Source organism: Chenopodium album, chromosome 16 (genome assembly GCF_948465745.1).
Source record: "Chenopodium album chromosome 16, dcCheAlbu1.1, whole genome shotgun sequence".
Taxonomy (NCBI): domain Eukaryota; kingdom Viridiplantae; phylum Streptophyta; class Magnoliopsida; order Caryophyllales; family Amaranthaceae; genus Chenopodium; species Chenopodium album.
Window position 1 is genome coordinate 49042811 of NC_137849.1, and position 25649 is coordinate 49068459.

At 35.3% G+C, this 25649-nt stretch overlaps 6 protein-coding genes across 6 annotated transcripts; 1 reads left to right on the forward strand and 5 right to left on the reverse strand.

Moving 5' to 3' along the window:
* Window positions 1-1188: 1188 nt before the first annotated feature.
* Window positions 1189-7341, reverse strand: LOC145585784 (long chain acyl-CoA synthetase 4-like). Its single transcript, XM_081642496.1, has 19 exons — window positions 7069-7341; window positions 6861-6924; window positions 6670-6759; window positions 5626-5682; window positions 5486-5534; window positions 5318-5394; window positions 5076-5115; window positions 4900-4994; window positions 4601-4768; window positions 4384-4494; window positions 4220-4307; window positions 4019-4085; window positions 3300-3375; window positions 3070-3187; window positions 2525-2770; window positions 2246-2385; window positions 1954-2136; window positions 1579-1698; window positions 1189-1491 (listed from the first exon to the last, which is right to left on the reverse strand). The coding sequence occupies exons 1-19, from the start codon at window positions 7218-7220 to the stop codon at window positions 1450-1452; spliced, it is 1983 nt and encodes a 660-aa protein (XP_081498622.1). The 5' UTR covers window positions 7221-7341; the 3' UTR covers window positions 1189-1449.
* Window positions 7342-8440: 1099 nt separating this feature from the next.
* LOC145585785 (mitochondrial inner membrane protein OXA1-like) lies at window positions 8441-10881 on the reverse strand. Its single transcript, XM_081642497.1, has 2 exons — window positions 10379-10881; window positions 8441-8826 (listed from the first exon to the last, which is right to left on the reverse strand). The coding sequence occupies exons 1-2, from the start codon at window positions 10870-10872 to the stop codon at window positions 8820-8822; spliced, it is 501 nt and encodes a 166-aa protein (XP_081498623.1). The 5' UTR covers window positions 10873-10881; the 3' UTR covers window positions 8441-8819.
* Window positions 10882-12645: 1764 nt separating this feature from the next.
* Window positions 12646-13032, reverse strand: LOC145584487 (non-specific lipid-transfer protein-like). Its single transcript, XM_081641321.1, has one exon. The coding sequence runs from the start codon at window positions 13030-13032 to the stop codon at window positions 12646-12648; it is 387 nt and encodes a 128-aa protein (XP_081497447.1).
* A 1429-nt stretch (window positions 13033-14461) lies between these two features.
* On the reverse strand, window positions 14462-14961 carry LOC145584488 (non-specific lipid-transfer protein A-like). Its single transcript, XM_081641322.1, has 2 exons — window positions 14615-14961; window positions 14462-14492 (listed from the first exon to the last, which is right to left on the reverse strand). Exons 1-2 carry the CDS (start codon window positions 14959-14961, stop codon window positions 14462-14464), a joined length of 378 nt encoding a protein of 125 aa, XP_081497448.1.
* A 475-nt stretch (window positions 14962-15436) lies between these two features.
* LOC145585786 (beclin-1-like protein) lies at window positions 15437-21072 on the reverse strand. The gene is made up of 10 exons (XM_081642498.1): window positions 20755-21072; window positions 20037-20395; window positions 19634-19804; window positions 19256-19380; window positions 19096-19144; window positions 18663-18821; window positions 18487-18572; window positions 17535-17606; window positions 16829-16978; window positions 15437-15952 (listed from the first exon to the last, which is right to left on the reverse strand). The coding sequence occupies exons 1-10, from the start codon at window positions 20879-20881 to the stop codon at window positions 15709-15711; spliced, it is 1542 nt and encodes a 513-aa protein (XP_081498624.1). The 5' UTR covers window positions 20882-21072; the 3' UTR covers window positions 15437-15708.
* A 1543-nt stretch (window positions 21073-22615) lies between these two features.
* On the forward strand, window positions 22616-25467 carry LOC145586862 (uncharacterized). The gene is made up of 3 exons (XM_081643820.1): window positions 22616-23373; window positions 24132-24711; window positions 25067-25467. Exons 1-3 carry the CDS (start codon window positions 22727-22729, stop codon window positions 25211-25213), a joined length of 1374 nt encoding a protein of 457 aa, XP_081499946.1. The 5' UTR covers window positions 22616-22726; the 3' UTR covers window positions 25214-25467.
* Window positions 25468-25649: the final 182 nt, after the last annotated feature.

Consider the following 25649-nt stretch of genomic DNA (forward strand, 5'->3'; position numbering starts at 1 on the left):
TTTTGTCCTTGAACGATCAATTTAGCCAATTATATATACACCTCCTTTCATTAACTCAAGGCTACAACAGGCCTTAATATGATCAAATAGAGGTTATATATGATTCAAAACAATATAATATAACCTGAGATGTTTTCCCTACCATCACTTAATTTTTCATCCGCAAGGCCCAAAATCTCTAAAAATGGTTTAATTTTTTGTATTATAGCCTTCAAATTTGGCCTTAAATGAACATTTATCGACCCGTCAAGGTTATCCATTGAGGTGCTTTCCGGGGTTCCAAAAAGGCCCCAGAAGGTCTACTTGGGGCTTGGAACCATCTCATTCATGCCTTAGCCCACCCCCAATAATTGGATAAGACACACTTTTAGGCAAGTCTATGCCTGTTTCTTTCTTTCTCAAGGCCAGGCGTCAATAGAACCACACAATAACTGTGGTAGTTGGAGGCTGTTTGCCTTCATTTTAAGCAGCCTGCAGGTAATTTCATAAAAAGAGCTCTATATAGGTTTACAACATAGCCAAATGCAATCCTTGAAAAAAAGGCTTTATTGTTTCAAGTCACTTGAAAAACCCTTATCCAAACTTGTTTTTGTAGTGGATTGAATTTGGGTAGTTCTTATCTGAACTTATCCACCGTTATCCAAGCTTCTTGATCTTATCTTAGTGGCCCTTGTCTGAATCAACCCTAATGTAAACTTATTGGAACACTTTGAAAATTATTCTGGAGCTTGATGTCAGTCCTGAAAATAGTCTTGTCATCAACTGTGAATTTAAAGGATGGTTAATTATATTATTTTTTTTAACCTGTCAAAAAATTTTTAATAACCTATATATCATGATGCATTCAGAGGGTTCTATTCACAAGTTCACAACAGTGGAGAACATGGGAAGCACATTTCATACAGGCAACATGGCAGCAATACTACAAAATGAAGCTTAAGTAATCTTTGCAAGAGATTGAACAATAAACTTTGGCTGAGGGTGGAAAGTTCACAAAATTTAGGTGCCACCTTACTTGTGTCAAGGTTATCTGCCAATGCACTGCGTAAACTGCAACGTAAAAGTTTTTAAAATGCCAGAAGTTTGCTGAGGATTCCCTTAACCTGCAAATGCCAACTGAGCCTGATTTTCATTTCTGTAGAAAGTTAGCCTCTTTCTCTTTTCAAATAAATGTTGCTTCAATTTGTAAAATTATAGTAGTATTTATTGATAGATCATTTTGTATACGTAGAATCGTTTAGACAAGCAGATAGAGTTCGCTGGAGTTCCTTCTGTATATGTATATCAAATATTTCAAGTGCAAAGTGTGAAGCATAGTCTACATGTACAAATCAAATCTTTTCATGCATATCCATGTCAATTTACAGTCTGTCTCACTGAAGGAAGCATTAAAATGTAATAGATGGCCAATTTGCAGCAGAGTTGATGTTTTGATATGAATGTCATTACTCATTTCTTGTTCCGTTCTTGGTATAATGTGTCAACAACATCCTGTAAGAACAATTCCATTAGGGACCAATGATGTTATGCCTTGAAAACAGAAGATCCATATGACCATATGTATTAAGATGTACCAACCTTGTAATACTTGTGCAATTGAGGCCTTTTCTTCTTAAAAGTTGGGGTCAAGAGATCGCGTTCCATGTCAAATGGCACAGGGTCAAGATGTACTGCTTTGATTAACTCGAAACCTTTCAACTATAAGGAAGAAAATGAAATGGACTACGTCACTACAGGAGGAATTGATGAAAACAGAAAGTGCATTTGAACTCTGGACTTACTGTAATTGGATTTTTAACCTTTGAACACTACTGTAAGCTCTAATGTCTACTTTCACAAGGATATATAGGCCTTAGTGTCTTTTGGCATTAGCTATTCGGGTAGCTCAATATAAACTTGTGAATAGTGCTGTGCAAAAACTACCAAAATTCGCGTTCCAAGAGAGCAAAGTACCTTGTTCTCTTTGGCAATCTGGTTGAGTTTCTCAATGAAGTAGGCCTTTGCTCCAGGATTCTGACATAGTGAACTAAAATCACCTGCAATACCTTGTTCTTCAGCCCAGCATTCCAGAGCCTTCTTGTTGGGGTTGATAACAGCAACGAGAAAAGACTGGAAGCTGTTTCCATAAACCCATATCTGAAATAGACAGATGAATTCAGAACAAAGCAAGCTATAAATCTAATGATCCTGCAGAACTGATCCTACAGAATTGTTTATTCTTGTGTACAGCATAGATCAGACATACAGAATCGATTTCTGAGGCAAGACTGTATGTATTCTCCAAGTTTTCAACAGAAACATATTCTCCTTGCGAGAGCTTGAAGATGTTTTTCTTGCGATCAATGATTTTCATGCACCCATCTGATTGCCACTCTCCAATATCCCCTGTACAGATAGTTGATGATCTAAAATATCAAAATACTGTTGTAGTATCTAATACATGTAGGCTTTTTTGGCCATTACCTATGATCTAAAATTTATCAGTCTAGACGAAGAAGAAGAAAAAGAAGTTGATCAGACTAACCTGTGTGAAACCAGCCGTCAATCATGACTTCGTCAGTGAGGTCTTCTCGTTTATAGTAACCTGTGAAGAGGGTATTTCCTCGAATGCATACCTCTCCACGCGGAGTGCTGGAAAGAGCATCATACCCCATTTCTGGAACTGATTCTAGGCAGACATCAACATTTGGTACAGGAGGTCCCACAGTTCCAATCATTGCCATATCATGAGGTTGTGCAATGAATGAAGCTGCACAGCTTTCAGTAAGACCTGTGTGATAATAGGGGATCCAGTCATTTTTATTTATTACGATGACTATTAGTTGTTATTATCAGTGAGAATGTCTATATAATCTTGAAGATACAGTATTTTTCCCTACAGGATTCTTTATAATTAATACATACATACATTGCAAATTTTCACTCCAAGATAATCCAGATAGAACTTGAAATTCTTCTAATGTATGCTAGTTCATTCTCAGTATCTACGCTATTAGGTCTATTGCTTGGAGAAGGGTTGAGTTTAGTGTTGATTTTTTCATACAGAGAAATGACTAGTAAACAGCATACCATATCCTTGAAGCACATGAGCACATGTGACCACGCGTAGGAAAGTTTCTACACTGGGAGCAAGAGGTGCTCCTCCTGAAAGAATTAAACGAAGTTTCCCTCCAAGACCCTCCTTGATCTGAGGCCACAACGATAACAAATATATTAAACAAGAGAGTTAAAAGTATAAACCTTTTTAAGAGGAGAAGCAATATCCATCAATCTGAAACTCTTATGACAGCTCATACTACCTTACTAAAAACGATCTTATCAAAAAGGGGGGAAGCTTCTTCGTGCTTATACCCTTTGTTCAAGTTTCCCAATTTGCTGCATAATTCAAAACATAGGTTATTTTACTTTCAATTAGAGAAAAATACAATTGTAGTATCCTTTCACAACCAATTACCTATGTTCACAGGTACCCCAAGAACATTTTTGAGCTAATTCTAGGCTATGTGGATGCATATGCTTTTCTTTACTCTTTTTATCTTTGCCATTATCTTTATTTTTGGTTATTAATGTAATTTTAATAGCCAATTTATAAGGATTGCATATACTCAACTAGAATCCCTGCAGGTTATGTTTATATAACTGTTTCTCCAATCTGAATTCTTTAAGGAAGTATTACAGATGCTTGATGTTGAAGAGGGTAATTCCTGCTTAAGCTTGTTTCTGGCTGAAAAATCTTCTCTAAAGTAATACTCCCTCTGTCCTTATGTAATGGGCCACATGTACTACTTAAAATTGTCTGACAGTATTATTAGGTCACTTTCTAAATTTAGTACGTTAAACTTTGAACTTCCCTATACTGCTCTTAATGATAACTTTAACTCTTTAAGTGATACTGTATGACACAGTGCTCTAGAAGAAAGGTCACCCTGGAATGGAAATGTACATCTATGCTTTTCTGGATTTGTATATAAATGAAAAGTCTCTCTTGTAAATAAATATTTTGTAAGCTTTAACTTACTAGGAGTAGGCGACATTGAATAATGTACGCTTCAGAGCCCCAGAAGATGAAATCTTTTCCATCAGACCTGATGTCACACAAAAATACAGTAGATGGGTCATCAGTAAAAAGCAGTGAGTGCAACAGAACAAAAGATCATAATAGCTGCTTCAGAGGCTACTGCTACTCCCATATGCACATTAAAACATTTCTGATGCTTACCTGAATAAATTCTTTCTAGCACACGCGGAACAGAACAAAGAAGTGTTGGTTTCAGATCCTTGATGTCTTCAGCAAGTAGTTTGACATCCTGAGTAAGCAATAGACCAAGTAAGTATGAAGAAAGATCTCATTTGTTGTAAAAATACCTCAAGGTTTTCACTTACCCCACGCCAATATCCTATTGAAGCACCAATTGAGATAAATAATTCCTCAACCACTCGATCAAAGATATGTGCTAGGGGAAGATATGAGAGGTATACATCATCCGGGCTAAGCTGTCAAATGTTCCAAAAAGAATCACAAGAAAAGAAAATAAATGTCATACTACAGCATAATACATTGTCCGGTTTTCACAAGCAGGAAGGACGACTCTGAACTTACCTCTTCATTTATGCTCTTCAAAGAGAAATTTATGCCAGATACAACAGTAACAACAGTTTCATTTGAAATCAATACTCCCTTGGGTTCACTCGTTGTACCACTAGTATACATTATTGTGCAAATGTCGGATTTATTTTTTTCAGGAAGTTCAAAATGTTGATTGTTTCCCTGTATGAGCATTTTCATGCAGATGAGTGTTAGAAATGTTACTTGGTACAAGTTAGAGAAGATTACCACCAAATTGGAAAAAAAAATTAATAATTTATGGGAAAAAGTACAGGAAACTGAGCATGACATACAAGTTGAAGAAACTCATCCCAAGAGTAGACTACCAAGCCTAATCTTTTATCATCTTCTTTATGGTCAATTTGAACCTTACCAAAGCTCACAAGTGCTGTGTTACATAAAGATTATGTTAGTCAAAAATGAAACTTCTTTCATTCATTGGTAATAAGGATACAAAAATTCAACTTACTTTTTAAGTATTTTTTTGTATTCGGCAATGTCTTGATAACCTATCCAAAATGAGCTATAGTTATAACAAATTCTGCCTTTAAAATCATAATGATAGAAAGAGTAATACTGATAAGAAGCTTAAACATATATGAACTTAGCCATCACACGTAGATCCTCATAAGTCATATAATTTAACTTTTATATGGAAAGAACATTGCAACTTTCCATGTAGCTCTGGAACTCTACGTTAGATTCACTTACCTCTGGCATCTTCTTTTCTTCGATAAAAGCAATAGACACCTCTGCGTGACATAAAATGAATTCTACTGCACCAGCACCTGTAGCAAAAACAGGTTAACAATTATACATTGTCCAACTAGCAACAACTCTATTCTAGTGACATCCTTCTAGATAGTACTGACTTCATACCTAAGGAATCATAAAGAGGGACGCAATACAATCCATGAGCATTACAAGCCTGCAAACATTTATAGCAGTAGACTTCAATATTATTTCTAATGTTATATAAAGATTACAAGCCTGCAAGTGTAATCGAATCTGATCTGTACCTGCATGCTGATCATCCACTTCGGGCAATTAGTACTGTAGATACCACATTTTTCTCCCTGCAAAATTGAAGTAAAATGAAAAAAAGGTTAGGAAAACGAGCCACTTCAATATAAAGAATGTCATTTGTTGGCTCTGAAACTGACTTAAACTGTAACCACTCTTACCACTACCAGAAAGAATGCTATGAAAGAACAATGAACCGCTCTGTACTATACCAAACACACAAGTTTTTGCTAATTACCCCCATGTTAAGGTTGTGTTTATATAAATGGAAAACCTCTTACAGGAAAATTAATTTTCTGATTTCTCCCTGTTCAGTTCATTGAAAAGGTGAAAATGATTTTGTTGGCTGGGTTGAGTTGAGGCTGACAAAATTATTCGCGAGAGGTGAAAGATCTTCCTTGTAAGGAAGGAAATCCAAATTGTCCTCCTCATCCCAGCCTTCTCCTCTACATTAACTCCAATTCATCTCCCTGACTCCCTTGTCTTTCATTTTAATATGATAACTAGTGTGCAGCCCGGACGTTACACCGGGTTACCACTTTAATTAAATTGTTTCTTTATGAAATATATTATTATTTTTTTGACAAAATGAAATATATTATCATCGATTATGTATGTTATGCATAAAGGTTAAAAATTATGTTACTAATTGATAAAGAGTATAGAAATATATTTTTAACACTCTATTGTTTGTGAAATGTTGATTTTATTCCTCTTATTTTTTTTTTTTTCAAACTGTTTATCTCATATTTCCTTTTTAATTGATGCATGTCATTTATAGTTATATTTATATGTATAAATGACATCAATGCTATGAGAGAGGAATGACGTGGCACTTAAATAGTTGGAATGATTTGTTAATTGGTAATGACGTGTCATTAAGTGATGATGTGACACAATGCTATGAGAGAGGAATGACGTGGCACTTAAACGATTTTAAGAACGCTTTTTAATATATAAGTATAGATTTTTCCAGAAAAAGCAGAAATTCATCCTTGAACAAGAAATAAATTATCATGTCAAGAAATACAGTAACTCACTTTACTGACTCCACAGCTGCGGATAGATGCTCCGACTTTTATAACAATGTCATAAACATCCTTGTATGTTAGCCAGTTATAGTTTCCTGCCTGTAAGTTATCCATGGTACCACATAAAAAAGCAAGCATGTCAACATGTAAGGATTAGACACACAAAACAGAAAAAGGGACAATTTGCAAGGCTTCCTTACTTTGCCATTCTCAGTTTCACGATATCCAAGCATTCGATTCTCAGGGAATTTCTCAACTGACATGCTGCAACCATGAAATATGAGCCAACTTATCAAATAACTTGCCATACACATACAGATTCTTACATAGTTTAGTAAAGTGAAGCACAAATCTCATATTTGACTATACTATAAGTCTATAAATGAAAGGAAACTCCTATGATCATACCGAAAAATATCCCAGCAAGTTTCCATTCCTGGTAAAAGAGGTGGGAAACCATCTTTAGCATTAACACTTCTGTAAACTGGTCCAACTGATGGCCTCCCGTGCTTCGCTTCTTTGCCCCCCTCTACCTCCACCACATACTTCTTCTCTGCCATTCCTTTTGCTGATCTTTTCTTTTTCTTTTGTCGAAAAATACTTCAGTTTTGATTTCAATATTTTCACTTCCCTCCATATAGATAATGCTCTTATAGAACATAGACAGCACAAGAAAAGTCCTTGGTAAGACTTTCAAGAAGTTAGAAGCTTTTGGTGACCAAATCAACCAAGTTTTTGTTAAAATACAATCTTGGGTGACAGAGCAATTATCATTTACTAATTTACTGCTTATGTGACATATTTGGATTCTTCTTAAGCTACTTTATTTCTCTATTTTTTTATAGATTATAATAAAATGTTTGATATACATTGGATTATTCTTAAGTTACGTGTAACCGGTTGTATGTTCTAATTTACAGGTATTATATGTGTATTTATTACATCATAAGCGAAGTCATATGTAGATTTCACACAATAAAACGAGGATGATTTATTTCTCTGTGATTGGTGGTGGGTGGTAGGTTAGATCAGCTACTTTGAACAACCAAAAAAATAATAATAACTTCCAATGAATCATTCTTAGTGAAATGTTTTCTGTAACCTGTCGTATTCTCTGGAGTAAAACCGTCGTAGAAGTTAAGTTTCCAACAAGCATAAGCCCACAATCTCTTATGAACGAAGTGTGAATAATGCAACACTCGCAATTAAAGAATACCAAGAAAACAACAAATACATTATATTAGCATAAAGCCATAAATAGTCTGCTATTTAGTCTTCAATGCATATATCTACACAGCACACAAACATAATCTCTGCAGTTTCCTTTTATTACAAGTATTTTTTGCTTACGGTTGCATATAACATTACCCTTACAAATGATAGCATATAGTAATTTAAAAAGGTGGAGCCGGAAACTTATCCGAACATGGTAGCTCACACCTCACAATTCTACAATAATACTAGTATAATATTTCAATTAACCTTTTTACTGAAATGGTTTTTACAACTTGTCTTGTACTTGGATACTTTTTAAAGCCATGGTACAAGTAAAGTTTACAACTTCATAACCTCACAAGAAAATATATCTTAGTCATAGACCCACTGAGGCACCAATCCAAAGCAAGTCAAAAAAAATCTACAAGCAATAGAGAGGGACAGAAGAGGGGGCGGGGAGGTGAAGAAAACAGGAGTATATAGAAGTAAGAATCAAGGTACAAAATTGATTAAGCCTATCATACATGTTCTTAACATGGAATTAGAGCAAGGGCTTCAACGACAATGTTGTGCTGTAATGTTGCTTACAAAGATATTGAACTAGATTCTGATAGAATGAAAAACCTGACAACAAAAACAGTTGAGGCTTCTGTAGCATGATAGGTTACAATTTACTACTGCTTTTTCTTCCTTCCCTTGTTTCCCTTTAGTTGTTCTTCAAGATATCTGATCCTTCGTTTCATAAGTGCATGTGAAGATGTCCTTCTGTCAGCAACTTTTGATGTCTCAAAGGGATTAGATTCCGATGGAGTGTCTTGTTGTTGAGTTGCTGAAACTGATGGGAATGCTGACTGGGACTGTGATGTGGGTGTTGTGATGTGGGTGTACTAGGTGGAGAGAAAGGTGCTTCGGTTAGATCCAAGAACTTTCTCACTTCTGGATGCCTAATAGCTGCAAGAAGGAAAAATTGTCACAAAATTCACAATGTGAAACCCACATCTTCAATTCTTAATGAGAAAAGTGAAATCTTGCAGAACAGCCCAGCTAGCTTGCCAGATGCTGTTTCTAGAAAGGGATTATAAAAAGGTTTTCGAAGATAAAATTACTTCAAGAATTCCTACCAAAGCAAACAATTTTCCAGAATTCTCTATAGAGCTTTAAGGCTAAAGTGGATACAAACACTACAATAAACTTTTAGGTGGTCATGATAAACCAAAGGCTATCTCTTGTCAATGATCATACAAGTGGATGGCAAGAAAACTTTGTATAATGTATGCAGACTCCACATCCCAAAATCTCAGGTGCTTAATTTTGTTATTTGTCAGAAAAGCACCTCAATATGCATTAAGGGATATGGATGACTGAGACTCATGGTAAAAGGACTGCCATAGCTGCCCACCTGAGAGGTAAAGAAAGACAATGTTCAATACTCCATATCAAGGAAAATATCTAATAGAAATACAAAATCTCATAATACGGTGAGGCCTCAAAACATGCAAACCAAATTACAGATTTTAACAGTCTATTACCTAAGTTTTCAGATCATAATTAACTGGCCATCTTATACTCCCTCTTTTTTTTTTTTTTTTAATTGTTTTTTTTTTTTTTTTTTTTTTATATTTTTATGTGATGTACCCACTTCTATTTTATTCTAATTTTGGCAAACATGTTTTACATCATACCCCCATACTCCATATTAGTTATACCTTTCCATTCACTTTCTTTTACTTAATCCAAAATTTTCTTACACCTACCTGCCTTTATCTTTCTCAGTTTATTCACTTTTCTTACACCCACTCAACTTTCCGTGAAACATGAGTCCATAGCAAATGAGTATTAATTTTGTATTGCTTCCAAACCAAAGGCTCAAACCTCATCCCCCCCCCCCCCCCCCCCCTACACACACACACAGTGAGAGGAAAAACACAGCAAAAAATATCCTTTACAGTTGCACACAAACGGAAATGAAATTTGTAGGATAACCTTTTATTAAAATATCAAAGAAATCCTCAATTCAAACTATTCTCCACCCAAAAGAAAAGAATGTGCCCATTTCAGGTTCTTAACCCCCTTGATATTCTGGACATGATTACATAGCCTGATTCACTAGTCAAAGATATCTTCTCTCTACTCTAGCCCACCCAAAAATACGGAAGTTCCAATCTCAACACCTTGTTATATTGCACTAGAATGCAAATACTTCGAGAGCTTAAGCTATATTATTACATAGCTTTGTTATTTCAAAAGCACTAAGCGCTTGAAATGGAAATTATATCACTAAATCAAAGTAAACAGACAGACTGCCCCTGTCATCCCCATCAACAAACAAATTGTTACATAATAAACCAAAAGACTGATCTTTTAGGGTGGTTTAAATGTTTAATCTTAAAATAGACTTCAAACACAAAGAGCTGTTAAGGTCTACAAAATAAGAAAAATATAGAGATGAAAATAAAATAGCCGGATTTACAAAAAAATATAATGATAAAACAAGGAGATATACCAATTCAATCCAGTCAATGTCTGCATAGCATCAATCAAGTACTGCAGTGCAGCAATTGGGAAAGCAGAATCAGCAGCTGCAACAGCTACCTCATTGATGGCAGGAACTTGTGAGGACACTACTTCCACATTTTCACTAGTAAGAATGCTAGTAATGTTGTCACCATGAGGTTGAGCATTATGAAATCCTTCACCAGCTGCGCTTGAAATCTTTCTAGATAACGACGGTACAACACTTTCAGGTAATATGACAGCAGGGAACCGTTTATTCCATCCAAAATGTGCTCTAAAACCCCCATTACCACCAATGTTGCTTCCATTATGAATGTGTGACAAAACATTATTACTAATTCCACATCCAAGTTGACTGAGCGGGCTTGGATATGGTGATTGGGAGTTCTCATCACTTTTATCACCGCGATGAAAAATGTGGCTCAATGACGGGTGATAACATCTCTGGAAAAGGGTGCCTTGTTTTAGCTGTTTACTCAACATTCGTCGACAAGCCATCTGAATATGGAGCAAGGAGTGATTAGATAATATAACAAACACAATACATTGAAAAATTGCAGCAAATTAATCTCTGGAGTCATATATTGCACTCCCAACAACACCCTTTGAAATTTATTCCAAGGATAGTACATAAGTTTGATAGATTCACTGCTAAATTACAATTAAGCACTATATCATCTTCTCAAAAAACAAAGATCACTCACTTCCCACAAGAAATTCCGGCCATTCCACCACAAAAATAGGCCAAATTAAAGTTCAAAATGGCTGAACTACCAACTCAGTATATACTACTAAAAATCAAAAATATCAACTTTTTCATATTGCAATGCAAATAATTCCAGCAACATATTTAGTATGAAAATATAACTGAATATTTATACACCAAAACTCCTAAATTAATGTATAAAAAAATTGTCCGTACAAAAACAAAACCCTAAATTCCCATATACTAGTACTTGGAACACAAAAGCTCAAAACTAAGCTAAGTTTCAAACAGCAGCAAACAAATCACTTGCTTTGCAAAAATAAAAAAAACTAAGTCACATTTACATCAATTATCAACCAAATTAAATAACATAATTTACAAAGCAGAAGATTATCCTCTGACTAAAAGGGTTTATTCCAGAATTAAGTGTTTATTTAACAAAATTATGATGGAATTGAAGAATTAAACAGAGTATAGAATACTTACAGCAGAAAAGTGGAAGCAGAATTTGATGAGCTCAGTAGATAGAAGCAGAATTTCTTGCACACTTTTTTTTTTTAACTTCAAACTGAAAGCATGGCTGATTTTTAAAGGTCGAAAACATGGGAGGTGTACGTCAAGTAACCAAATGCAGAAATGTTAAAAACAACATTTGAAAAAGTGTATGATCAAGTATTCCGATATTCTTGTAGTCCAATAGTCCTCAGTGGTGTAAGAAGACTAAGAATAAGTCGAGGTGTCAATGGGTTATGGCCTATTGGGTAGGGTCTAGTTAGGGTTTGAGTTATGGTAAATTTCCTCGGTTTGGTTCAATTTCTAACACATTTCCAGGACTTTTTTTTTTTTTTTTTTTTTTTTGTGAGTGGATTAAGAAAGAACAGTGCTATATTATTTTTGATTAAAAAATAACATTTTGTAAGTATATAAAGAAAAATATCACATGGGTAATGATTTTTTCGAACTTGATCGACTTTAAAAGATAATAATCTAGTGAGATGATAGACAACAAAATTACTCTCTTGTTTAATAAGATATTAATATACGAGATTAGATCAGTTCACAATCTATATAATTATTTCACAAACATTTTTCAAATCTTAACCATGGGTAATAGCACTTCAAAACTTCATCCTTATAATTCTAAGCAAACTATATTTATTTTATTTTATTTTTTCAAATCTAATGACCAATAATTACCTTAAAAAATTTTAATTATTCCATTAACATTTCCAATATTTTCTAAGTATCGACCCCCACAATGTGTAAAATTGTTTTGTCACAAAGAATATAACCCGTGAGTTAGTACATACAATCTAGACTAAAAGAAAAATGAAGTAAACAAAACAGTTCGAATTTTTACAAGCTGGTCAAAATAAGTTTCCAACCTGATAAATTGATGATCATCTAAAGTCTTTATCTTCTTATATGCATATTTCTTCATACAATTATCATGAATTCATACATATAACAAGAATTAATCCGTACATTGGCACGAGATATATCATTTGCGAAGAAAAACAATCTTAGATATTGGAAAGCAAGTAATAAAGTTATTGGGTGCAGTCAACATTAAAATTAACAGGAGGGAAATCAATATTAGCTCCACATTCAGTAGGCAACTGATGAACTTTAGTAGGATCATATGCGGTATCGTCTAATCCTTGCTTAAGGCACTCACAAATCTCCGCCACGCCTGATCGGCCCTTGGCTAACCCGGCCACGTTGTGCACCCCGTTGCAGCATGCCTCTTCCGGAATGGACGATTCATCCCTTATGAAATCTGCACAGGGTGACAGTTCTGTTATTATGGTTCTGCATTTGGTTGACAGTCTTTGAAAGAATGCAGGATTTGAAGAGTAGTATTGTGGCAGATGTTGCAGGGACAAAATGGTAATAACAAGACCAAGACAGCAAGTTCTTAACTTTGGCATTGTCATTGTAACAAAATGATGTTAGTCCAACTTACAAAGTGCAATTTTTCATGTAACAAATGTTAAGTATATATAACTGTGAGGCAAGAGGTTTTCGATGCGTGTTGGTAAAAGATTTGTGTCATGCATTTGGCAATTGGTTAGAGCTAATAAGAAAAAATTGGTGTTGCCATCATGCCATGTACACATAGAATGATCAAGGCAAGCCTTTATTTTGGTTTTAGTGTGTGGCTTAGCACGTGCCATTCTTGGGTGCCGTTGGGGCTTATGGTTGCAATTAAGGTTGTGGAATAAAACGAATACTTCGTAGTAAGGTGGGGTGACCCATTAAATTTATTTAGTCACTTTTCCTTTATTTCTTTAATGTGGGACAACTAGTCTCAACTCACATGTGAGTTATTTTCCTAATAATTTCACGTGTTTTTTTTTTTTCATGCTTCACAGCTATTGAACTATAGCCATGGTAATCTAGGAGTTGAGAATATTTTTTTTTATTATCTTGGTTAAAATATTATCTTGGTCACGCCCATGATTTAACTCACTGCCGTCTACGAGAGATGATTAGTATAGTTTGATGTAAGACTTATCTGTCTTAGGTTGTTGCAATTTTAACGGATGATTTGATTAATGTATTTGTTCGATCCCTCGGGTTGGGGTTTGCTCTCACAAAAAGATCATGACATGGCTTAGACAAGCAAAATATGGCAACTTTTTAGCTTGGTTAAACACATTTGTCTCTTTAGTCCTTTCCTTCTTTGTATCAACCAATGTAGGTAAGTATGAGCCCTGAAAGACAGGTAAGGTTGATAGGTTTCAACTGCTTGCGTTTTTGCAAAGCCTAGTGTAAAAATGCCCCGAATTGAATTCTCTCTTTTAATTGATCAATCAAGTACAGAAGAGCACTGTCTTGGAATGATTCATTAGTCTGTTTCAATATTTTGCTGGCCTTTTACAAGCTAACCTCATTTTTTTATTACGTCGTATTATCATTGAAATACACTGGTATTATTTCCGTTTCATCTTTCACAAACTGTCTCAGGTAGCTAATAATTAGCATAAAAATAGTTTTGAGTAATGAATTGCAAGCAAAGATCGTATGAACCCACTAATATATAAGTAAGACAATAATATATCATCTGTTTCCAGTAATCCAGAAACTACAAAACAGAGAAAGATCATACATCATCTGTTTCCATTATTTGATCAATGTAGCATAATGATGCTTTATTTCATCTCATATATTTTCATACTAACATTATTGATGATCTCTCCTAACTGACCGAGCACTTATTTTTAGCGACAATTGCAAATCCTGCATAAAAAATCAGTGAATCAGAAACATACAGTATAAACTGTGTTCAAGACACTCAGAACACACTTAAGAACAAGTTTTAGCTGACTTACTCCAGTGTAAACACTAATTTAATTGTGTAGCTTAATTCTTTATTCCATGACCAAAATTAACCCTGCAGAGAATAGATACAGTAAGAAACTTCTGACAATAGCAAGAATCCATTAAAAATAACAGAAGGAAATGCAAAGGGATACTATTTGTGTTTTAGTAGGAAAGAAGATAAAGAGTCGTTACCTGGAGCAGTCAGTGGTATTGTTGATTGGAGGGAGAGTGATGTTGACCAAGCATAGCTTAGGCAGCTCAGCAACAAGTTTAGGATCATAATCAAATTGAGCCATATTCGCCTTCAAGCAATCGCAAATTTGCACTTCATCGGACTGGCTCTTGGCCATGCCTGCCACATTCCTAATCCCAGCGCAACAAAAATCTGAAGGCGAATCAGTGGTTTTTGAAATGAAAGGTAAGCAAGGGGCAGAATCTGATACAACATCCACGCATGAAGGAACACAAAGAGTTGATCTTGCAAATAGCAAGCTGAGTATAGCTATGTGACCAAGAAAACAAGAAATTTTGTTTGCCATCTCTAAATGTATGTAAGGTAGGTAGACGAAAATAGTGTATTGTACTATGTGTGTCTGCTTGGGAAGGTTACTGGATCGTGCTATAAATATACGTGCTTGGGGCTTGGAAGCTAAAAATTCTGCGCAGAAACTTACCACTCATAAGAGAGCTTCTTTTCACTACTTTGATTGTGGCAGAAATTATGGTCATGCATTTGACACATTCTTGTTTTTCCAGCAGAAAAAAGCAGCATTTTTACATTTGTGACTAAACAATCAAACTGCAGTTTCTTTTCCACCATATTATAGCCATTAAACTAGCAACAAGCTCAAGGAAACTTGAATGCCAATCCCACAAATCAGCAAATAACTGCAGTCATTTGAGATTTAACAGATAAAATAGCGACAAGTCAATATAGTAGTACTAAGACAAATAGAACTCTCTACACAGTCCTTACATGATCCCAGAGTTAAAAACAGAGCTTGAGGATGCCAATTTGCCAAATACTTGTGCATTTCTCATCTCTTCTTATAATAAATATTCACAAAGCGAGTTACAGAAAAGATGATCACCCCCTCCCCCCAAAAAAAAAAAAAATAAAATAAAATAAAATAAAATAAATCCTTTATTTGATACAATGTGAGATTATAAAAGCTGTACAAAATTATATAGAAAGCTAATTTGCTAATATACAAATATGTTGACAAACCACAAGAAATCCTAAAAAAAAGAAAAGAAAAGGAAAAAAAAAATCACAAGTATCTGCATCATTTCCCAGACGGGTTTCGAGATTCAGACTTGGATATGTTACTGCGCTTTACATATGAAGTGCCTGCAGCTGGAACATCAGCTTGGGAGGAAGCGGAGAGAGGTTGAAAGCTAGTGTTGCCAACAAACCAGTAGAGTGCCCATTTCAAGTTGCAAAGAGTGTACTTGAGAGCTTTGGTCCAGTTCTCTGGTTTGTTAAAACTTTGTGTGATTGAGTAGGCTTCCACTTTGTCATTCTCAATTCTGTGAAGTTGACATAGAGATTAAAAATCTAACTTAAAATGAAAATAAATATAAAAAATCTAGCCAATAGGACTATTTAAAAAGGGCCATAAGCATCAGTTTATGCACTGCACAACCTGGACCATGCACCTTCTTGGTCAAGGTGATACAATTTTAGTCTGGACTCTAAGGCAGGGCGCCTTCTTGGTCAAGGTGATACAATTTTAGTCTGGACTCTAAGGCAGGGAAATCCCTATTGCCTTGGTGCGCCTTCAACCTTCTTAATTTCTTATACATTGGTTAGCAAACACAGATTAAATCCCATTGTAACTAGAAAGAAAATGCAACCAAAGACTTGGAATAATTTATAACACCATAATGTTCAATTACAGTGGATGTGATACTTAGCATTTAAAAGTTTACTCAGCTAATGACCACAAGAATAAAAGTTCTACAGCTTCTACCCATCTATAAGTTTCCTGTTCCAGGTTCCAGGAGGAATCTAAACGAATACTATATAAACACTAACTCAAGCCTCTTGCAAACAAGCAACAAGCTACATGCCTGAATCTACGATTCCACCTCTCTTTAGCCTGGACTCCCGAGGTTATAAAAATCAACCAACTCCAGCCCTCATCCTTCAAAGCTTAGATTCTTTTCACGTGGAAATTTTCCAGATTTTTACAAATTATATAGAATGATAGTATGTGACAAAAGAGGCAAAAGATTTATTCCATGGGAACTGATCAGTTAGCAGTTTTAAGCACAAGCGACCACAGCAATAACTTTTAAATCTTTTGGTACAGGCCAATTGGCCATTATAATTCCAAGCATGTACAAGAGATATGAACAAAAAAAGCTAGTATTGAAATATTTCAAGCAGAAAATTATCATTACCTATATGGGAGCTTGAAACACTTATCAGGAGGTATGTTATTCTCCAGATCCTTCATCCGTGCAAATTCTGAAAAGTCCCTCAAGCATGTTAAGAACAGTGTCATCGCTTTGTCATACCGAGTGCTCCAGAACAAGTTTACGGGACCAAACCTATTCAAGGAAAATAGATTTAGACTTTAACAAGCTAAACATAAGAGTTGAAACTACGAGATCTATATATAAACTAAATTCACTCCAAGCTTCTCCAGCCACATACAGCTATTAAACAGCTGTTTCTATGGCAGCATCTACTAGTGCTTAGCATATGGTTAACGGGTTAGTGTGTTAATCCAGTTAGCCCCCCACTCAGACTCTTTCATCCCTGCCATTTCTTCACCTAGTACTTTACTGAAAATCTTTGGGAAACAACCTTTCTACTAGTTAATCTCTTATGATTAGGACTGTACACATTCAGCACAGGAACCAATTAAAATTCCCTTATATTAATGAGGATAAATCCAAGAGAACACACTGCTTTTGGTCATTATCACTTAATTTTGTTAATATACAAATTACTTTCAAAACTTGGTTCTCAATTCATCTGAACATAACAATCTCAATTCATCTGAACATAACAATGCAAGCTAGAAACAAGTACCATAAAATGTATATACCAAGTAGTACTGAATCTCAAAGAAATAGTGTAAAGAGGTAGTTTGCTGCTTACAAGTCATAAGTGTTGTTGCTTGTATCCATAATCCGAGGATAACTTCCCATAGGAAGTATTTTAATTCTGTAACTGTAAATCACAGGTTAAAGAAAACATGACTGCTATTATGCAAATCAAACAGAAACACTACAGAATAAATCCATATAAAAATAACTCATTAACAAGACAAGTGAAACTGAACATAATTTTTTTTTTCCCTACATATATGTTGGTTTTAGCATATGCTTGTTACATTGTTAAAAGTTCATAATACCATAAATATGAAAGTTATATCCCCATAATGCATTGTAAAACAAAGTGCCACACCAAAGACAGCTATAAATTACAGGAGGCAGAACTACAATTTGTCTATACAGAACATCTCATAAACAGCCTCTCTAAGTCTCTACTACTCTCTCAATCTGAAAATAATTGTCACATATATTCACTTTTTTATAGGTTCTACTAGCTTATGACTGGATTTTTCAAAACACCCCTATTTATAGTGAGTGTGGAACTGCGTCAATAAAGGGTCATTTAAGACATGTTGCATCCTGCAAACCCAAAGGGGGTCCACACTGAGAGTAGCTGGAACTAGCATACTACAAAATTAGCATAAGGAGGAGCAAGAAAGAAAATGGCAACGCAAATCACAGCTGGAATTTCCTATAACGACAATCAAAATGCAAATCTAACATCTATTCATCTCTTACCATTGACATTACCCACTTAATTTCATCTTTACTGAATACATCAACCAAAGTTCCTAGCTAATACAATTAGTACCTAGAGAAGGACAAGTGTTATTATAGCATACTATCCCAATGGCTAGGAGACTTCTAAAGGAATCAACAAATCTCAGAATCTCTCCTTTTGAAGGAAATCATCCCTGGTTCCTGTCTCAAATTACACATAACATTTGAAAGAAATATCACAAACAGCTAATGAAAAAACTTGTCAAAAAGGATACTGGAATTTTGGAGTAAAATATTGACACATTGTGTGGAGAAGAAGGCAAGCTTGGCCCCAAGCAGCATTTATCTCATCCCATTCAACCTAAAAAAGAACAAAACAATGAGTAACCACATTCAGCAACAAAAGAAGGAGCTATACATATAAAGATATCTGCAAGCTGAAATTTCATACCGGAACTTTAGGGAGTCGTCCAAGTCGAAAGTTATTGATTGTCCCAAATTCTCCATCATGCCATATAGGGAAAGCATCATTTAAGACATTGGTGCGCTTCAACAAATCCAGATGTGCCTGTGATACTTCAATCTTTGCCAATATAGCATCTCTTTCTTCCTATTTCCAAAAAACAAAAAAAAAGATTATAACCACAAGGCACAAGCTAATAGCTGCATACTCTTAAATCAGTAAAAGGATGAAACAACAAGTCTCAGACGCTCCTACAAACGTCTGAATACTGGTTAACGTAACACATGGATTGCAAAGATATGACCAATACAGACAATCTAGAAACAAACCATTCCAAATGAATGCTTTAAAGGTGTGATCACAAATATATGGAATTTTTACAAATAATGAAAAAAGCAGGCCAGATACAGATGCAGCATACCTGATGTGATATTAGTTGAAACTGGAAATTATTGAACTCATGCCAATACCTGAAACAAAAGTGTTCTGTGAAAAATCACTAGAAGACAAATACACACTTCATTGGAAATAAAAAAATAAACATTACTTATGCAATGTCTTTCTAACTAAGATTAGGCTACCTCTCCTCCAACTCTTTAAAACGGCTAGATTTCATCTCCAATTCTTTCAGTTCAGCATTTACTTTGGAGCACTGCTTCTCTGTTTCTTCAATTGCATCTTCAAGCTTCCTTTCTTCCTCCTCAACCTTGACCAGCATTGGGGAGATAATTAGTTGCAATACCAACACTCAGAATTATATTTGGGCTAGTTTGGTAGAAGAATTTCGTATCAACTATCAGCAACAAATTAAAATTGTACCCTAGATATCAGAAATGAAAACATCTCCTAGAAAATTTTAAACTAATATGATTAGCATCTCTTCATATATCGACTTTAACTTTTAATTGTATGAAAGAAAAATATATCTAACGCGAGAAAGTATCTTGCAGGGTGAGCACCTTTAATTTTTCCTTGAGAAAGTCAGCCTCACTAAGGACATCACGAGCTTCACCTTCCAAACGCTGAAGAGAGTCTTCATAAGCTTTTATATCTTTGTTGACATCTTCAACCTCCTTATCAAGCTTATCTGACAACACCCTCATGCACTCCAGGCACAATGGTTGCTCCACCTAGGAGACAGCAAAACAAGAGAACACTCATTGACCACAAAAAGAATAATAGCAAGAATATTGTTCTAAAGAATGTTCAAAATGCCAAGACCCATGGCTTACTTCTTCCAACAAGATAATTTTCCTAAATACTAAAAGCAACCGCCACAGTCAGGAGGGAATCCTGACATAAAACAGCCCCTGAAAACCCCACCCAATACATCCACATGACTGTGGAAGATGTTAAACACACCTGGGTCTGTGCGGTTGCAATTTCAAAAGCACGTTTGAGAACAGTTATAGTTGAGTGAAACCCAGAAGTCCCTGGGTTTAACTGGCCACTAGTACTGCCTTCAGCAGCTTGTGCATGTGTTCCACCATCTGCTTGGGATTCACTCCGGTATACAGATGCAGGCGCTGGAGGCAAAACCACAAATGATTCATCCATCATCTTTCCAGATGGAGGTGTTTCTGGCTGGACCCCACCACCACGGGGCCGAGGAAGGGCACCAGGCGACTGATTCTTTTCCTGTGGCAACACAACAAATGAATGGTCCATTTGTGATGAAGCCCATACACTGCCTGCCCCCTGAATTGATGACCCCTGTAACCCTGCAAGTTGTCTTAAACATCACATACCGCCACGATACTCAAATTACACCCTACTGAACAAAACCCCATATTGAAAAAATCCAATCCCATCCCATGCTCCCCTTCCAATATTGTTCAGATTGATCCTATATGAAAAAAGGGGCAAAACCCCTAAAAACCTTAAATTTCCCACATTATTCCTAAGGTAACAATTCGAATTACATCACAATTCACGAACCTTGTTCACTAACAACAACTAATCAAGCCAATTGCGTAAACAAACAGCTAAAAATAGCAACAATTGAGAACAATTTCAAAATTCTGCAATCACAAACAAAAATTAAATCAACAAAAACCCAAAAAAGGAAAGAAACCCTAACCGAAGGAATCGACGACGCCGACGATGGAGAGAGAATGACGACAATTCTGGCAAACCCATTTAGGAAGATTGGGGTCAGCCTCAAAGTTCCTCCCTTTATTATTATTACCTTGCTCCTTCTCCTTCATCTGATCAAAATTGAGAGAACTTAGGGTTGTACTGCTCGAGTATTGTCAGATGACAAGAGGATTGGGGAACAATCAATGATTTCTGAGCTCTACGCACTCAGATTGAAGGAGTTTCTCCTTCCGTTTTTTTCGAAGAAAATTTCCTACTCAGATTCCAAAACTGTACGTATTTAGATAGTCGGATTAATTAGAGTTAAGCATACATCAAGTACAGCTTTTCACAAAAAAAAAAAAAAAAAAAAAAAAAAAAAAAGCATACAAGTACCTCAACTCTTGAGTTTTTCACCGGTGAGGACCTCATATTTTTGTTTTCACCTTTAATGACCTAAGGTTAGCATTTTGGGCACTTAACTCACCATTAACTAAATATTGACTGTCAACCATAAGTTATATATTTTTTTTTTTTTCGAAAGAACCATATGTTACTTAAATTCACTAAATTATCAGAATTTAAACTACATTAACAAAAACCATATTTACTTATTTAGTGTAAAAATACACCGTAATTGTTAACAAAATTACATAATTGTTTTCACTTTTTATTTCCCAAAAAATTCTTACCCTGCTTTTGCAAAGAATCATCAACAAAATTAGCCAAAATTATAATCATCTTCTTCGACCTTCTTGATTAAGTTGCTGTGAGAAGATTAAATTGCTTAAGATTGATCAACCACATCAATTAATTTAAAGTTTTATGTCAAAAAATAAAAAAATAATAATAATAAAAAAGTTAAGGAATTTGATATGTACCTAACTTATGTTAATTGAAGATTAAGCCAGTCTTGCAGTTGTTCTCAATACCAATATGATTAAATTTTGGAGGAAGATAAGTTGCGTCAGTCTTGCATTTTGGGAGTAAGTATAATTAAATTTTGTTTTCTCCAAAAAAAAAATTTAAGTCAATTGCCATTTATATAAATTTTATAATAATAAAGTATTAAAGTTTAACTAAAAGGGACCCGTTAATTTAACTAGTGTGGTTAAGTTTCACTGGTAAAGTGTCAATAGGTCCTTAACGGTGAAAATAAAAATAAGAGGTCCTTAACGGAGAAAAAAGTAAAAGTTAAGGTCCTTCGTATATGCTTAACTCAGATTAATTAATGCGTGAAAGGTTAAGTGTTGCAACTACTTGTGCGGAGTATTTTACTAAGATAGTCAGGTTGCTTAATGCGTGAAAGGTTAAGTGTTACTCTGTACAATTACATGTGCAGAGTATTTAACTAGTACTCCGTATTAGACTAAAATAAGTGAGTCTTGCAATTTTAGTGAAACAAATGAATCACATAACTCTGGCAATACACTTGCCCAACATGACAATTTTTTAATTTATAGTTTAGTTTGCAAATCTATGAATTGTTTGTGGTAGAATATTATTCTCGTCAGACATAACCCTAACTAAAATACACATTTTGGAATAAAGATAATTGGTGTTTGTTGAATAATTAAGTGAGTTAGAGGGTACTTTTCCAAAAAAAAAAAAAAAAAAAAAAAAAAAAAACAAAATAGAGGATAATTAGAAGAATTAGGGGGAGATCAGAGGGTAATAAGTGAATTAGAGGTTTTTGTAATCTACCAAAAATATAAAGTTTTTTTTTTTGACAAAAAGTTACTATAAAACGTTGCTTCCAAATAACTTTTCCTATATTTTATTATCTTTTAAATTTTTATCTAGAGACGTACATTAACACAGACATAATCTAATATTATTATCGGAGGGATACATAATTAAACGCAGTACAAGCTGCTTCAATCCCTTTTTGGCTCTATGTTGTTCTCCTTGTACTAGTTCCCAACACGGTTGGCGGATCAAAAGTGAGATTGAGAGAAACCACAACAATCCTAATTATGGCGGAACCCAATTTCATCCAATTTTTCGTCAAACTTTTCGACAACAAAACCCTAACTCTTCAATTCCCAATTCATCCAACCCTAACACCTCAATTAATCAAGCACCAGATCGAATCCCTAACTAAAATCCCCACTGATTCCCAAAACCTAACCCTAAATGGAAGATTCCTCTCTAATTCAACTCCAATTTCACCCAAATCCCTTTCTCTCTCTACAATCTACCTCAATTTCTCTCTCCTCGGTGGGAAAGGGGGTTTCGGGTCCCTTCTTCGAGGGGCGGCGACGAAGGCGGGGCAGAAGAAGACGAACAATTTCGACGCGTGTCGAGATATGAGTGGGCGGAGGTTGAGGCATGTGAACGCGGAGAAGAGGTTGGAGGAGTGGAAAGCAGAGGAAGAGGAGAGGAAGTTGGAGAAAGTGGCGGATGATTATTTGAAGAAGATGGTGAAGAAAGGGAAAGTAGGGAAGAAAGAACAAGGAGCTGAGAAATATGTCGAGAAGTATCGGGAAGATTCTAAAAGGTGTGTTGAAGAGGTTGAGAGGTCTGTCAGAGAATCTATGGGAGAATTGATGAGTGCTGGGAATAAGAAAAGGAAATTGCTTGAGAAGTTGAAAGATGCTGATGCTAAAAGAGCTAAGATTTGGTCAGTGTTCTTGAAATATATTTCTGTTTTGTTAATTAAGTTGTTTTAATTGATGTGAATGATTTGATAAACTTGTTTTTTCAGGTTGATTGATTTTTAAAAAATTCATTAATGTGCTTCAATTGGTGTGATTGTTTTGTTAACTATGTTTCAGGTTGATTAATTTTAATGTATATTGTGTGTCTTGCTGATTAAATTGTTGGGTTTTAATGGGTGTTAGTTAATTCTCGATAGTTTTCTGCTAGTTTGTTTTAATTGTAGTTTATGTTAAAATTAGTGATTTGATGGATGAATGATCAAATGTTTATTTATTTCTGTATAACTGCAATTGTTTTGTGGAACTTACGGCGAATTCCAATTAGAATTGTTTTGTTATATTTGTGATTGTATCAGTGAATCTCATATCTGACTACTTTGAATCCCTTTGTGTATTTTTAGATGACCAGGTTTGTTTTGTATGGAGTATGGAGAACCTAGTACTTCGTTGTTATCGGTTGAATGCCTTTAGTTTTCTATATAGGTTAGCTTGGGTCTGCAGTATTTTTATATGGCTTTGAGTGCAGTCTATCACTGTTTGTTGAGATAAGGCAAAATGAAGTTTGTCGATTTATTGACAAGAAAGACTTAGGTGCTCTGTGCCTCAAGTTGATGTCTTGGATGTGAATTGTTTGCCTTATTTTCTCCTTTCCTTTGCTTATATTTTATTATGAAATTTGGATCTGGCTGAGCTAAACTCTTTGTTATTTTTACCTCTTCAGGATGGGGAAGAGAAAAGTGGGGGAAAGTGATAGTGATGACTCGGATGATGATGCAAAAAGTGATGATAGTGATGCAGAAAATGAGAAATCAGTTGTCACTGAAAATGGAAATCAGTCTGATTCAAGCAAGGATGCTAGCTCTGCTTCCGTTTCAGCTCTTCCATCAGATGGGGATAATCACAGTGGAGGCTCTTCTGAAACTGGATCTGAAGAAGAGAAGGATATGATTGCTGAAGGTACAACCGAATTTGCTGCTAAACCAAGTGGATGCAATAAGCAGGTGAATGGGAGTGGTACGGAGGAAACGTCATCCGGAGAAAAGATGTCTGCTTCAGAAGAAGTGGTTTCTACTTCTGCTAAGACTGTGGTTAAACAAGATCCTGTTGAACCTCAATTGGGATCCACAACTGTTACTGACCAGCTGCCTGGTACTAGCACTTTGATAGAGCCAGATGGTCTTGAACTTAATGTTGCATCTGAGTGCAAAGGAGTTTCTCCTGATGAGGGAAATAGTGGGGGCTTAAATGCAGTTGAGGTGCCTCTGAACTTAGATGATTTTAACTCAGCTGTCGAAATAGAGGTTACTTTTTGTCTCATTGTGTTTCTGATTATTTTGACTTCTAATCGTTTTCATTCATATTTCTGATTTGTTTGTAGATCTCATGATAGACTGGCTCTATTTTTCCCAAAAATATTAGATGCCTTGCACTACTTGTCACTACAAGATAGATAGTCATTGATTTTCTGTGATTTTATAGGATATTTGTTGACTCCTTTTCTATGAAAATCTGTCATACGTCCCAACATCCACTTATCGTACGTGCATCCTACATTGATTTCTAGAATTGTTAGTTATAGCTAGTGATTTTGAATCTCTGTATTGAAAGAAGGTGGTAGATGATTTTGAACTAATATATGTTTGATTTACATTTCAGGTTCTTGGTTTGGAAAGGTTGAAATCTGAGCTACAGACACGGGGATTGAAATGTGGAGGCACTCTGCAAGAGCGTGCTGCTAGGCTCTTTCTGCTGAAAACCACTCCTCTGGAGAAGATTCCTAAGAAACTGCTGGCTAAGAAATGAGATTAGGCTGTTTCTGGCGAATAAAGCTCTGACTGCCTTCTTTGTTCTCCAAAACCGCTACTGCTGTAATATAATCAGTTTGTGTTTACAAGTTTTGATATCATATACTCTGCATTAAGCATCCGAAGGCTCTACTTGCATAGAGTCTCACTGTAATTTCATCTTGATGTACTAACTGTATACGATGATAACCCTTGGTAAATTAAGGTGCTGATGTTTGAGCTTCATTATATAAATCGTGTCAGACTTCTATCCGTTGGTGTTACACTACTTATATAATCCAGTGTGCAGTATGATTTATGACTTTAAAGTATTCAATGCAATGTCTTATGCTCACATCTTGACGTACTGACATTCTATTTGATGTTTGATCATTCGCTGTTCTTAAGATTCTGTGATTATTATTATTTATTGATTTTTTTTTTAAATGAACTGG

What these genes read in the sequence shown, in the direction of transcription:
- LOC145585784 (XM_081642496.1), bottom strand. Translation starts at nt 7,220, where the DNA reads ATGGCAGAGAAGAAGTATGTGGTGGAGGTAGAGGGGGGCAAAGAAGCG. An exon ending in TACAAAAAAATACTTAAAAA is followed by an intron (nt 4,995 to 5,075) that starts GTAAGTTGAATT and finishes TATGTAACACAG; the next exon opens with CACTTGTGAGCTTTGGTAAG. An exon ending in TGAAGAGCATAAATGAAGAG is followed by an intron (nt 4,495 to 4,600) that starts GTAAGTTCAGAG and finishes AACATTTGACAG; the next exon opens with CTTAGCCCGGATGATGTATA.
- LOC145585785 (XM_081642497.1), bottom strand. Translation starts at nt 10,872, where the DNA reads ATGTTGAGTAAACAGCTAAAACAAGGCACCCTTTTCCAGAGATGTTAT.
- LOC145584487 (XM_081641321.1), bottom strand. Translation starts at nt 13,032, where the DNA reads ATGACAATGCCAAAGTTAAGAACTTGCTGTCTTGGTCTTGTTATTACC.
- LOC145584488 (XM_081641322.1), bottom strand. Translation starts at nt 14,961, where the DNA reads ATGGCAAACAAAATTTCTTGTTTTCTTGGTCACATAGCTATACTCAGC. An exon ending in AATACCACTGACTGCTCCAG is followed by an intron (nt 14,493 to 14,614) that starts GTAACGACTCTT and finishes TATTCTCTGCAG; the next exon opens with GGTTAATTTTGGTCATGGAA.
- LOC145585786 (XM_081642498.1), bottom strand. Translation starts at nt 20,881, where the DNA reads ATGAAGGAGAAGGAGCAAGGTAATAATAATAAAGGGAGGAACTTTGAG. An exon ending in CGGCGTCGTCGATTCCTTCG is followed by an intron (nt 20,396 to 20,754) that starts GTTAGGGTTTCT and finishes GACAACTTGCAG; the next exon opens with GGTTACAGGGGTCATCAATT. An exon ending in AGCAACAACACTTATGACTT is followed by an intron (nt 16,979 to 17,534) that starts GTAAGCAGCAAA and finishes TTCCTTGAATAG; the next exon opens with GTTTGGTCCCGTAAACTTGT.
- LOC145586862 (XM_081643820.1), top strand. Translation starts at nt 22,727, where the DNA reads ATGGCGGAACCCAATTTCATCCAATTTTTCGTCAAACTTTTCGACAAC. An exon ending in GCTAAAAGAGCTAAGATTTG is followed by an intron (nt 23,374 to 24,131) that starts GTCAGTGTTCTT and finishes TTACCTCTTCAG; the next exon opens with GATGGGGAAGAGAAAAGTGG. An exon ending in ACTCAGCTGTCGAAATAGAG is followed by an intron (nt 24,712 to 25,066) that starts GTTACTTTTTGT and finishes TTTACATTTCAG; the next exon opens with GTTCTTGGTTTGGAAAGGTT.